Consider the following 12,648-nt stretch of genomic DNA (forward strand, 5'->3'; position numbering starts at 1 on the left):
CCACTGTCTCCATTGCCTTGATAGCAACAACACAAGCTCTATGAAGAGGCAGCCCAGACCTAAAGGAAGATATGGCAATCTCCTAGGAAAATTCCAAATGCCCTACCCCCTGCTTAGTTAACAGATGTCACAGGCATAGCCAACAAACTCTTTTCCTTTTTTCTGGGGGAATGAGGGCAATGGGGAGAGAGGCAGGTCTAGGATGGCAGACTGGCACTGTTAACTTGCAAGATTACAAAATTAACTTGTTCCTCCAAAGATGTAACTCACAGTTCTTGACTGGCTTTAAGTTTATGCTGAGAAACTAGATTGTCTAAGGAATGGCTGGGGAAGATTTTTTAAAAGCCAGGACTGACGAGATTAGCTACCATTCGTTGGAATCTTTACGATCTCTCAGGCACCATGGTAAACACAACCGTAACACTTTTTTAAATCTTATTTAACTCTCATAACAACCACATACATATGATTATCCTCATTTTATAGAGCAAGACTCTCAGACTCAGAAAGAATGGATAATGTTCCCAAAATCATACCACTAGTAGTGGTAACATTAGGCTTTGAATTCAGGTCTGTCTATGGTTACGGGAAGGGGCATGCAAAGACAGCAAAGAAAGCATTGTTTCTATGACCAGAAAAGAGGGCCCCCATCCAGGAGGGGAAAAAATCAGAGAACTGGGGGCCAGGTTCCCTTACATCAGGGTCACAGTCGCTCATGGCCTCGCCAAGGTCGGAGTCCACACCACCGGTGTAGGTGTGCTCAATCTTGGGCTTGGCGCCCACCTTTGGAGAAGGGATATGCTGCACACACATGTCAACAAAGCCTGTGGAGGAAGAGAAACCCATTACTATACACTCTCGTGGGTAAGTGAGCGCTGAGTTATTGGTCCACTCATGATGGTCAGAAAGCTAAAAGTGAGGGGACTGATTTTCCACTCTAAAAGCTATGGTACTATGATTCTAGGAGGGAAGTGATACCCTGTTTCCTGGGAATATGCTGCTAAAAGGTTGGAGTCACCCTGACACAAGGGAAGAGCAAGAAGCAGGTCTCAGTGGTTCCTTGAAACTCAGCTGACAAAAATTTTAATCCACCTCTATCAATCCATGACCTTTTATTGAATATAAGCACTTATACTGAACTAAATAAGTACCTCATCTCTTCTTTATAGAACAATCTCCGAATTTACTCTTCCCCTTTGAGAAACACTGCACAAATTTCTGCTCAATAAGTTACCCTCTTTTTCTAACAGCCAATAAGCCATGTTAGAAAGAACCTCCATTAGCACCTTGGGGCAGGCATGTCTGCTTTTACTTGTTATCTCCTATGTCAGATTGATGGCCAGGCCAGAATGAACTACTAAAATTATGCACTTTTGGGGTTCAGACACTCAATACCCACCAAATGCAGAATCAAGAGGTTGCTGAGAAGGCCCCTAGCCATCACTTTTTCCTCCTCCCTTATTTTACAGATAAGAAATTAGTCACAGAAGAACTTGGTGGCTGGCTCAGGGTCACCCCAAGGGAGGGCCAGGGCCAGAGCAGCATGGAGACTCAGGTCTCCTCTCAACCAGTCTGGTGTTTATTCTACCCTATCACCTGCCTCACGTGCAACTAAAACACAGGAGAGAGGAGCTCAGGGGAAAGAGAAATTTGAGTCTACAGTCCAAGGCTCCCCAGTTCTAGCCTGGTGCTTCTCCCACAATTCAAATCACCCATGAGCCCACCTTCCTCACTGCCCTCTGGGGAAAATACCAGAACCTCAAAATCTGCTTCCCTGTCTCCTTCACTTGCATGCTGCTCCTGGAAGGGAAATTTAATTGCTTTTGTTTGCCAAGGTAGAATTCTTGGTACCATTCAACTAAGGAAAGAAGCTAGGAAAAAACCCAAGTGTTCTGTTTGCCGATTTGTTTATTTAAAAGACCTCAGATCTCTGAATACCAATATGGGGTAAGGAAAAGTTCCCTATGGCGCATGTGGCGGGACATGATGATGAGATGATGTTAAGGGGGCCATGGATTCTTTATTACCTGTGAACTCGCCAAAGAACTTTTTGCAGACCAGCCTGAGCAGGGGGCGGATGTTCAGCTTCAGCTCTTCCTTGGTTAGGTGGATGCCAAGTTCATCCAGGGTCCTTGGGAGGCTGGTGTCCACATCACCCACAACCTGTGATGGTACCAGACACCATGTTAGCTGCAGTGATAGCCCCAGTGTGGTGTTACAGAGGAGGACAAGGGAGGGCCGAAGGGCAACTGGAAGGGTCCCTGCACTAGGTTCTCTTCTACAGAGAGAGCTCTTGACAAGGACAATTTGGCTTCAAGGAAATCTTTGGTACCAACCCTTCAAACAAACCCTGGGTGGGTAGGCTTAGTTAAATGCCCACACCAACAATAAACCTGGCACTCTCAAATGGACTGCTGTCAGTGCTGCCCCCTGGTGTCTGAAAAGCAGCATCTCATCCCACTCAGGAAATCCCTTTCTCCTCCCTATGTAGACACTTCTCAGATTTAGAGGATCACTCCACAGGAAGGCACCAAAAAAGGTCACCTAGCGGTCCCTCTACTGTGAGGGCAGGGCCAAGCTAAATCACCCTCAGCAGATGCAAGGTCCCTCTGAGACAGACTCCATAAATTTCTTATATTAATCCATTCCGGTCTGACACAAGATACTGTTTTCAGCACTAACAAATTTTTTTTTTTTTAAAGATTTTATTTTTTCCTTTTTCTCCCCAAAGCCCCCCAGTACATAGTTGTATATTCTTCGTTGTGGGTCCTTCTAGTTGTGGCATGTGGGACGCTGCCTCAGCGTGGTCTGACGAGCAGTGCCATGTCCACGCCCAGGATTCAAACCAACGAAACACTGGGCCGCTTGCAGCGGAGCGTGCGAACTTAACCACTCGGCCACGGGGCCAGCCCCAGCACTAACAAATTTTAATCATGTTATTTTGTCTTGTTGCTATGTTTTACTATTTTGTCAGCTGGAATGGCCACACACATTCTGTGTATGTGTGTGTGTTCCCTGTGGACAGTGCTTATTAAACACTTGCATATTTTATAATGTCTTGGGAGAAAGGTCTATATGAAAATTCCTGTACAACATGAATTCATACAAATGCAAAATTATACTCTTCTCTCTGGAGCATCTCACATGTTTAACTACATCCTTACCACTGTCTGATGCACCCTTTTCAATCTGACAAACATCACACACATACATGCTGAGAACAGTCACTAAAGCCAAGCTCAGACAGCCATTCTTCCAACGACTGGAAAATACTTCATTTTATGGAATGAACCATAATTCATTTAATCAGATCCTCATTGATGAACATTTAACTTATTTCCAGTTTTTTTCTTTTCCAGTTGTTATAAATAATGCTATAACAAACATATATAGAGAGAACCTAGGGGACTTTCACAATTACAGCTGTAATTTAAATGCCCATAACTGAAATTATTAGTTCTCAAGTATCACATTCTTTTGAATAGTCAAAATCTCTGCACAAAATTTCTCTAGGTTGTGCCTTTTCTGTCTTTTGTACCTTCTCCCTTTACTCCAAATTCAATAGCACATAGAGGACTGCAGTGTTCTAGATGCAGGAGACTGGTAACCAATCACCCTCATATTTAGTAATACAAAACTGAGCAGGCTTAAGGGCGGGGGAAGTCTAAGTTCGCCAGCTTTTCTACCTTGTGCTTAAAGGGCAGACCTGAACCAGCTGGTGTGACACTCACCTGAGCGAGGATCTTATAAAGGGGCTCCAAGATAAACTCCACGAAGCTCCTCTGGGAGCTGCTGGTGGGGGCCTTCTTTGTGAACTTTCGCCTAAGGAGGAAAAAAAAGAGTGAGGGTAATCCATGAGGGAGGGGAGACTGTCACTGACCCCAATGGTGTATCTCCCAAGTTATGAATCTGAGCAGGGCCAAAGGGAAGGAATATGTGTGTGAGCATAACATTTCCAGAGAGATTCTGTGACGGCCTATGGTATGATTCTCCGGCATGCCTGAGCTGAGCTGTGAAGACCTCAAGAGAAACAGCCTCTCATCCTGTTAGAACTCATAAAGCCAGCCCACTTTGAGAAGGAAAGATGGTAGTTCATGGCTAAGAAAAACATAGGTTTTAATCTTAGGAACTCGTTCTCTGTCTGCCCTCACTTACTGGGAAAATGGATCACCCCTCTAGAGAGTCACTTCCCACAATCTACTTACGTCTTGGGGTTGAAGTAGATGTCACCCCAGAGTCTTTTAGCAAATTCCTGGTAGTTAATATCACCTATAAGAGAGGCCATACAATTAAAATCTACCTAGCAAAGTATTGTTCAAAATTCTGTTTCAGGTGCCACAAGTGGTTTGCAGCTGAAGAATTCTAGCATTTTCCTTTCCAAGGTCCAGACATTTCCTTCTACCCAGTCAGGCAGACAAGGACAGTGAGATACAAAGAAGGACAGGACTGGCCCAAAGTTGACAAGCCTGTGCTGGAGCCAAAATGAGCAGCCCAGTGGCTCCATCTCCAGCAAGCATAGGACTAAGCTATGGGCAAGAGTATGCCTTATACTCCTTCCTTTGATGAGACAGGCTCAAGTGTCTCCATGCCATCCTCTGTCTGCACCTAAACCCTGTCCCTTCTGGAAGCAGAACTTAATGGTTCCCTCAGTCTTTCCTGATCCACAGTGTGCAACCTCCCAGCTGCAGCATCATGCTAAGGCTCTGACTAGCCCTAAGCCTCTAGAAAGCAGACACCTAGTCATCTGGGGAGAAGACTCCAAAGCCAACCGTTGTCTCATCTTTCACCAATTAATATTTTTAGTTTGACTCCAACCCTAAGTCAAATTCTGGTCGGACTGAAACAAGCAATGGTGGCTTTTAAAATTCAAGATCCCTGAGTCAAGAGCTCCTATAACATTCAATCAGATCAGTGACATCTCCAACTATCTGTGGATATCTCTACCCTGATGTCAGACTGTTCTCTCTCACTTGAGATGGCATAAAGGGAATCCATCACCTTTCCCCTAAAGCCACATCTCCCTTCAGACTTTTCTATCTTTCAGTGAGGCTACCACTGGCACTTCATTCAAGCTCAAAATGCCTTTCTTCCCCACTTTGTTAATGACCAAATTCTTCCCTTCGTTCCCACATTATTAGTTACTGAAACTCCCTCCTCTGTGAGCCACTGTTTCTTTTACACACCTCTATGACTGCATTTAACATGTGCTGGATTATAATCACTGGACGGAGCTGCTTGAGTATTCACAAGAACTAGGCCCAGGGCCTAACAGAAGTTTAATAAAGCTTACTGAAAGAATGAGTGAACATCCCTCCAATCTATCACCTCCTTTTCAATCTTACAGATAACATTAATTCAATATTCACAATCCTGTTTCTGGATATTGGCAAAACATCTAAACAGGTGTCCGTTCCTGCATCCTTCCTTCTCTCCGGTCTATCTTCCATCAGCTTTGCACATATCACCCCACCCTAATCTTTAATAGCTCCTAACTGACAACAGCATAAAGTCTAAATTCCTTAACTTAGCATTCCAAGCCCTCTTCCATGTGGTCCCAACCCAGCCTGCCAGCAGTTTGACTTGAAATCTTCTCCTTGGTGAAACAGTCCACCGTCAATGAACAGGCCAGGGCTCAACACCACCTGCCTCCATGCCTCCTCTCTTAACCCTGCAAGTCTGGAATTCCTGGCTCTCTACTCTCCACTTGTCTAAGTCCCCTCTCCTTCAAGCAGCCTTCCCTGACTCCTTGGCCACTGGAGCTGACTTCCCCTCTGAATTCCCTCCGCTCTACCTGCCTACAGCAGCTACCTGGCACTCAGCTGATACCACCTGACACTGCCATTCATCACTCTGTGGGATTCCGTCTACCCACTGGACAAAGTTCCTAGAAATCAGAGATTATTCATCATGCCTTGTTGTATTCCTAGCAAGAGGACATGGCATCCATTTCCACAGTATGGTGTGATAGAAAAAGCACCAAAGCATATTCTAGTCCCAACCTCATCGATAAGTTCTATGACCCTAGGCATAATTTTCCCTTATGTAAAAGGAAGGGGAAGGACTCAGTGATTCTCTGATATTCCTTCCAGTGCTGACTTTCTAGAAGTCCATACATGGATTTTCATGATAATAAAGTTGGAGGCCACAGCTGGCTCCTTCTTAAATGAAGAGTGTATTCAAAGGATGAGTAATAATCTCTCCTGAGGCTCAGGGGCACTTTCAATAATAAATTGAATTATCAACACATTATAATTACAGACATGGTCTTGGATTTTGCTTCACATGCTGATACAGAAAACATTCAGAAACATATAAACTGAAACCCTGTTCAAATGAAGTTCGTTTACTGTCCATCTATCCATTTTTTTAAAAACAGCCACCTGGAAACAACCAAAATATACATCTAATGATGAGAAAATAGTTAAGTTATAGTACATCTATACAGTGTACCAATGGGCAGTTACATAAAATAATTTTTATTCTAATACTGAGTGAATATATCCTGTGTTATAATACATATATACAACATGATCTCATTTATGTAAAACACTCAACAGAGAAAGAAGGAACTACAAAATGTTTGCCACACTTATACTAATGACATTATGGGTGAATTTTGCTTTCTTGACTAGATTTTACTGTACTTTCCACTTTTCTACAATGAAGATGCACTAAATACGTACATATTAAAAAAACAGACAAAGTTTTACTCTCCCTTTTTTTTCACAAGGGCAAATGTACCCACAGTGAGAATGAGGCAGGACAACTGAGTGGCAAGAACAGAAGCCCTGGAGGTCCAGCACCTGTCAGCTGTGAGACCTCCCACAGAGCCTCTCTCCTCGTCTCTAGAGTCGGGGGTGACAATGATCCCTCTAAGTAAGTGCAGTACTTGACGCACAGACAACACTCAGGAAATGGCTCCTACTGGAATCTGAGGTGAAGAGGGTGGGGGCCTCCTGAGTTAGGAAGTGGTCCCAGGGCTCTGGTATCGAGGCTCCAGGGACCTTTGAAAACACTGAACTGGGCATCCCAGCGGAGGCTTGTTCCTGCTGATTGCAAATCCCATGTGAGTTATCAAGCAGGCCTACAGAAGCCCTACGTGCCCAGATATAGCTGGAAAGACAGCTAGAAGCACTACTAGTGGAAGAGATTCCATCTTTGAGGAAGAAGTCTGAAAGGGCTTTGTGGGCATGGATAATTCCTTTTTGACAAACACGGTCTTCCTCTAGGAGAGATCCTTATTCTAAAATGAGCTCCCTCTTCACCCATTTCTTCTTAGTCACCTTTACTTTTTTATTGTTTAGAAACCATTTAGGGGCCGGCCCCATGGCCGAGTGGTTAGGTTCATGCACTCTGCTTTGGTGGCCCAGGGTTTTGCCAGTTCGAATCCTGGGTGCGGACATGGCACCGCTCATCAAGCCACGCTGAAGCGGTATCCCACATGCCACAACTGGAAGGACCCACAACTAAAAATACACAACCATGTACCAGGGGGCTTGGGGCTTTGGGAGAAAAAGGAAAAATAAAATCTTTAAAAAAAAAAAAAAGAAACCATTTAGCCTGAAGAAAGGGTCTGGGGCCAAAAAAAGCCCCAAATGTGACAAGAACAGTTGATAAAATGCTCCATCCAGAAGGGGACCCTGGCATGAAGCCAATTTCTAAACCACTCAGCAGGAAAGACACATACAACTCTGGGGAAGCTGGCGAGACAGACTGCCAGCCAGTGCTTACCAAAGGTGTCAGCGTAGATCTTGGCAAAGGAGCCCAGCGTGAAACAGATGCTGTACTGGGAGCTGGAGAAGCAGACATTGCCCAGGAGTGGGGAAAGGATCAGGTTCTCATCAGTGGAATACATGCTGCAACAGAGAAAGTCGTGAGTGCAAAGCCTGGCTGTGCAGCAACACTGCCACCACGCCAGGTGAAGGACAGGGAGTCAGTATCACAGCCTCTCTCCAGCCCTCACCCACAGAAGGGGCTTGCATAACACGCTCAGCTTTGCCAACAGCCTGGTCCAAGAAAGTGACATGATGGAGTTGTTCCCTAACTCCTAGTAACCAGCTGATTTCCCAGAGCTGGGGACATTCTGCACAATCTTGGAGAAGTTAACTACACCGGACAAAGGGAAACTTGGAGGACAGAGACAATGATCTTGGAACACAGGAAATGAATCTAACGTGATCAGAGGAACACATTTTAGAGAAATCTCAATTTCACAAATACAGACATGAACACCAGTATAAATGAAAGAAAGAAAGAAAAAGCAACTTTGCTCCCCACTCTCACTGTCCCACTCTTCTTTACTGTCTTGTTTAGCTTTGTTTTACAAATTCACGTTAAAATTTTGAGTCTTAAAAGCCATGCAGAAGCCACAGCACCCCAAGTTCACTACCATTTATAAGAAAACCAGTCGTACAGAGGGATCAAATCCAAAACCCTAGCCTTATTGACACACCGTTCTATGGAACTTCTTAATTTAGAACTGAAAGTATTGGCTTATAAAGAGCAGTTCCCTCCTTCACTCTACCCCGCTCCCAAGTTATGCTCCCCAGAGACAACTGCTTTCAACTTTTTTAAAGCTGCTTTTAAAGCATTTACCTCCATATGTCTAAATAATTTGTTTATGCTGCTATTTCTGGTTTAGAGGTTTAGACATGACTTCTTGACTTCCTATTTTGGTAGATGAGGATTTTAGCCTTTTCCCGCTCCTTATGTCCTTTTTCTAAAATAAGTTTATCATTTCATCTTTTGGACTCCTGATGTTATGCTGGGCTCTCATCATTCTCAGCCCTTCCAGCAATAGGGAGAAGATATCCCCGTTGAGAATTAGTGCTACAAACTGGGGAGGCTCCTAAAGGTCAGTCTTTCTCTGGCCATGTAGCTACCATCCCCAACCCTCTACCAGAGAGGTGTTCTCTCAGTAGGATGGCCTCCTACTGGGCCGTTTGAGAGGCCTCAAGAAGTCATCCAGTACATCCTTCAGCCTGTAGAGAAGACTGTCTTTAAGATATATTTAACCTATTCTTCAAAGTCACCTTGATACTGTATTGTAAAGTTTCCCAACCATCGCTCATACTTATTAACTTGAGCCTGAAATTCACCTTGTTGAAAAGCAGCTCTATCCACAGTAACAAGAGCAAACACTTCCTTCATTTACTGAGTCTGTTTGTAAGATAATAGCAGCTAATGTTATACACCAATCAGTTACTGTATGCTAAGCACTATGCTAAGTGTGTTACATCAAGTATCTACCTAATTTCCTGTAACACTCCATTAGGAAAATATTATTATTATTGCTCCCTTTTTATAGAGGCAGAAACTGAGGTTCTACAAGCTTAAGTAATTTGCCCAACTTTACACGGTTGGTAGGAGTGAAGATGAGACTGATTCTAAAGCCCAAGGTTTTGAGCACAACACTAAATTGAGAATGTGGGTTAAGTTGTACAACTGGTTAAGGTACAGAGTTAAGAGGCAAAAGCTGTGGAGTCAATGCCTGTAGAGCCCAGGGATGTGTCTCTAGCTTTGGCCAAAAAGTTCATCAATGCATGCCAGGAAATCAGAGTTGCCCCCAGAGGTGTTCAAGATTAGGATTTATAAAAACCAGAGTCTCTAAGGAAAGGAAATCCAGTCTCAAGGTCCCAATACCTTATTAATCCATTGACCTCATCTACAATGTGGCGCAGCTTGTAATAAGCGTCAGTTGGAGGCAGCTTCAGCTCCAGGATCAGCCGGTCAATCTTGTTGATGCACACGGTGACGGCCAGCCTCTCCTGCACTGCGTGCTTGATCAGCCGCTCTGTGTTCAGCATCACCTGAGAAACAAAAGGCTCAGAGGTGGTGATAAGAGCAAAATGGGCAGAAGGGTCCAGAGCAGAGCTAAAGAGGGTACTATTTAAAGACATGAAGTATGAGGAAAAGAGGACCCAGGGAAACAGATTGTTGGGTAGAAGCAGACAGTATTTTGCCCAAAGGCAGATGCAGACACTTTAAGAGGGCATCTTGTAGGACTGAGAAATGAATACATAGATTGATGATGTGGGAGCCAGGTTTCTCAGTGCTAGAGAAGTGCTAGCCTAGCCAAGGAAGGCTAAGAAAAACCTGTGGTGCCAGAATGGAATTGGGGGTATTAGGATGAACTTGTGATTTTTAATATATATGTGTAGAAACAGTTATAGATATGTGTGGGTGTATATTATCTGTGTTCAGGAAAATGCCTAGAAGCAATGTACCCCAGTAGCAATGAACACACCCCGATCTTTGTTTTTAAATACCAGTCCCCACCATAAGGAGCCAGAGCTCCTTGGAGAAAAGGCTGACTCCAGGGTTGGGGCAGGGGAAGTACAAAATGAGTCTGGAACATTTTTTTGTGCCTAAAAGTAAAGAAGTGTTCAAAAAAAGATGGGACATGTCAAAAGGATAAAAAAGCCAGTCTGATGGAGCTCTCACTAGCCAAATCTGGGATAAGTAGAGTATCAAAATATATAAGGATTGTCTTGGATTATAATCCACTGAGTAAAATAAAAGTCCGTGTATCTATACTGATCATAACTAAACAAATGGGAAAGAGGGGCCAGCCCGGTGGCACAGTGGTTAAGTGTGCATGTTCTGTTTCAGCGGCTTGGGGTCCACCAGTTTTGATCCCGGGTGCGGACATGGCACAGCTTGGCAAGCCATGCTGTGGCAGGCGTCCCACATATAAAATAGAGGAAGATGAACACAGATGTTAGCTCAGGGCCAGTCTTCCTCAGCAAAAAGAGGAGGATTGGCAGCAGATGTTAGCTCAGCACTAATCTTCCTCAAAAACAAGGGAGCGAAGGGATAGCTCTTCCTTAGAATTATAAGAGTTAGAAAATCACCATTAGCAACAATCATAGAAATAAGACAGGAATGATCAATGGATGATAAAACTAGCAGGTAAAGTTTAATAAGGAGTAGAATGTACATATAGACTCAAGATAGCTCTACACAAATTATTTATCACAAAGAAGAAAATAGCAACTTTACACTGGGGAAACCTGGCAGACCCACCTTAACCAACTGATCAAGGTTAACACCATCAACAATGGGATAAGGTGACATCATGGACCACCTGATGTGATGGACTTATAAGAACACAATTATACTTATGTAGTATTCCTGCCAAAATAACCTAAACATAATCATAAGGAAACATTAGACAAACCCAAAGTAAGAGACACTCTAGCAAATAAATGGCTTATATTCTTCAAAAATGCCAATGTCATAAAAGACCAAGAAAGGCTAAAGAACAGTTCCAATTAAGAGACTAAAGAGACATGAAGACTAAATGCCATGTAGCATTTTAGATTAGGAAAAAAAGCTCTAGAAAGGACATTATTGGGCCAATACTGAAACAATAAAGTCTGTACAAAAAGATCTGTACGACACTAGCGTACCAAGGTTAAAGTCTCTGATTTGGGTAACTGGACTAGAGTTACGTAAGTGAATGTCCTTGTTCTTAGGAAATATATTCTGAAATATTTTACTTTCAGATGGTTCATGGGGGAAACATACACACACGTGTGAGTGTGTGTGCACAGGTACAGAGAGAGAGAATTATAAAGCAAATGAGGGTGAGTTCTTTGTATTATTCTTGGAACTTTTCCATAAATTTGAAATTAGTCCAAAATAAAGTCAATTTAAACTCTGGCTCCCTCTGCTGGCTCTCTCGCCAATGACAACATGAATGAGATTAGCCAAATTACCTAATCTTTCGATTTAGAAATATAAAAGATGCCCTGGACCTTTTAAATCCAATCTCGCTCTAGTTTAGAAAAACTCATTAACATTTAAAATCCATTTATATGAATATACTCTCCTCCCTTCCTTTTACTTACATTTGTCATTTTATCTCTGTGTTTCCTGAACTACAACGGATCCTATCATTTTGAGCTTCACAGTGCAGGAAGTGAGGGACTCACACTGAGAACTGATTTTGAACTTCATTTGCTGCCCTAATTTTAGAGCAAATGTGAGCCTTCATCCCACAGACTTTCATGTTCTTCAGCTCCCAGCTTGCTCAGTGCTCTGGGCAACGTCGGGGGCAAAGCTAACAGGGAGGAGGGATCCTAAGACAGTAGAGTCAGACTCACGCCTTCAGCAGCATCAATGAAAAGGACCACTCCATCTGAGATGCGCAAGCCAGCCGTGACCTCATCAGAAAAATTCACATGTCCTGCAAAGCAAGTACCAAGTTAAGCTGCCATGTGTGTAGTGGCAGGATGAGGTACAATTAACTTGTAGGTGGTCTGAGGGGGACTGAAAAGCACATGAACCCCCAAATAAGCCCTTTCCCTTCTCCCCACAACTCCTTGCAGTATATAAAATTCCATCATTAGAGTCACATCCTTGGATTAAACTTTTATACAGAAGGCCCCCAAACACAGAAAGAAGGAAGTAGTTTACCCAGGAAGGCAAAACACATTCACATTCACACTCACACACCAGCTTAGTCTCATCATCAGTAAGCAGGGTTCTGTGGGACACAGACCATCTGGAGGCAGGATAAAGGGCAAAGGAGGGCTTGGGGCACAGAAGATGGTTCCTGGCAAGGTGCTGCTGGTGGGGGTGAGGGTAGGGAGCAGGGGCTGAGAGGGGTGAGGGTAGGGGACAGGGGCTGAGAGGTGTGAGGGA

General features: G+C 43.7%; 1 protein-coding gene across 1 annotated transcript in view; it reads right to left on the minus strand.

Annotated features, from left to right (window-relative positions):
• Window positions 1–12,648, minus strand: part of EFTUD2 (elongation factor Tu GTP binding domain containing 2) — a 38,973-nt gene that overhangs the window by 7,947 nt on the left and 18,378 nt on the right. Inside the window, exons 9-15 of the mRNA XM_014849386.3 lie at window positions 12,108–12,190; window positions 9,643–9,809; window positions 7,732–7,856; window positions 4,206–4,269; window positions 3,732–3,822; window positions 2,028–2,163; window positions 697–824 (exon numbers count right to left, since the gene is read on the minus strand). Coding sequence (XP_014704872.2) covers window positions 697–824; window positions 2,028–2,163; window positions 3,732–3,822; window positions 4,206–4,269; window positions 7,732–7,856; window positions 9,643–9,809; window positions 12,108–12,190 — 794 coding nt within the window. The remainder of the gene's footprint in view (window positions 1–696; window positions 825–2,027; window positions 2,164–3,731; window positions 3,823–4,205; window positions 4,270–7,731; window positions 7,857–9,642; window positions 9,810–12,107; window positions 12,191–12,648) is intronic.

Source organism: Equus asinus, chromosome 13, assembly GCF_041296235.1.
Source record: "Equus asinus isolate D_3611 breed Donkey chromosome 13, EquAss-T2T_v2, whole genome shotgun sequence".
NCBI lineage: Eukaryota > Metazoa > Chordata > Mammalia > Perissodactyla > Equidae > Equus > Equus asinus.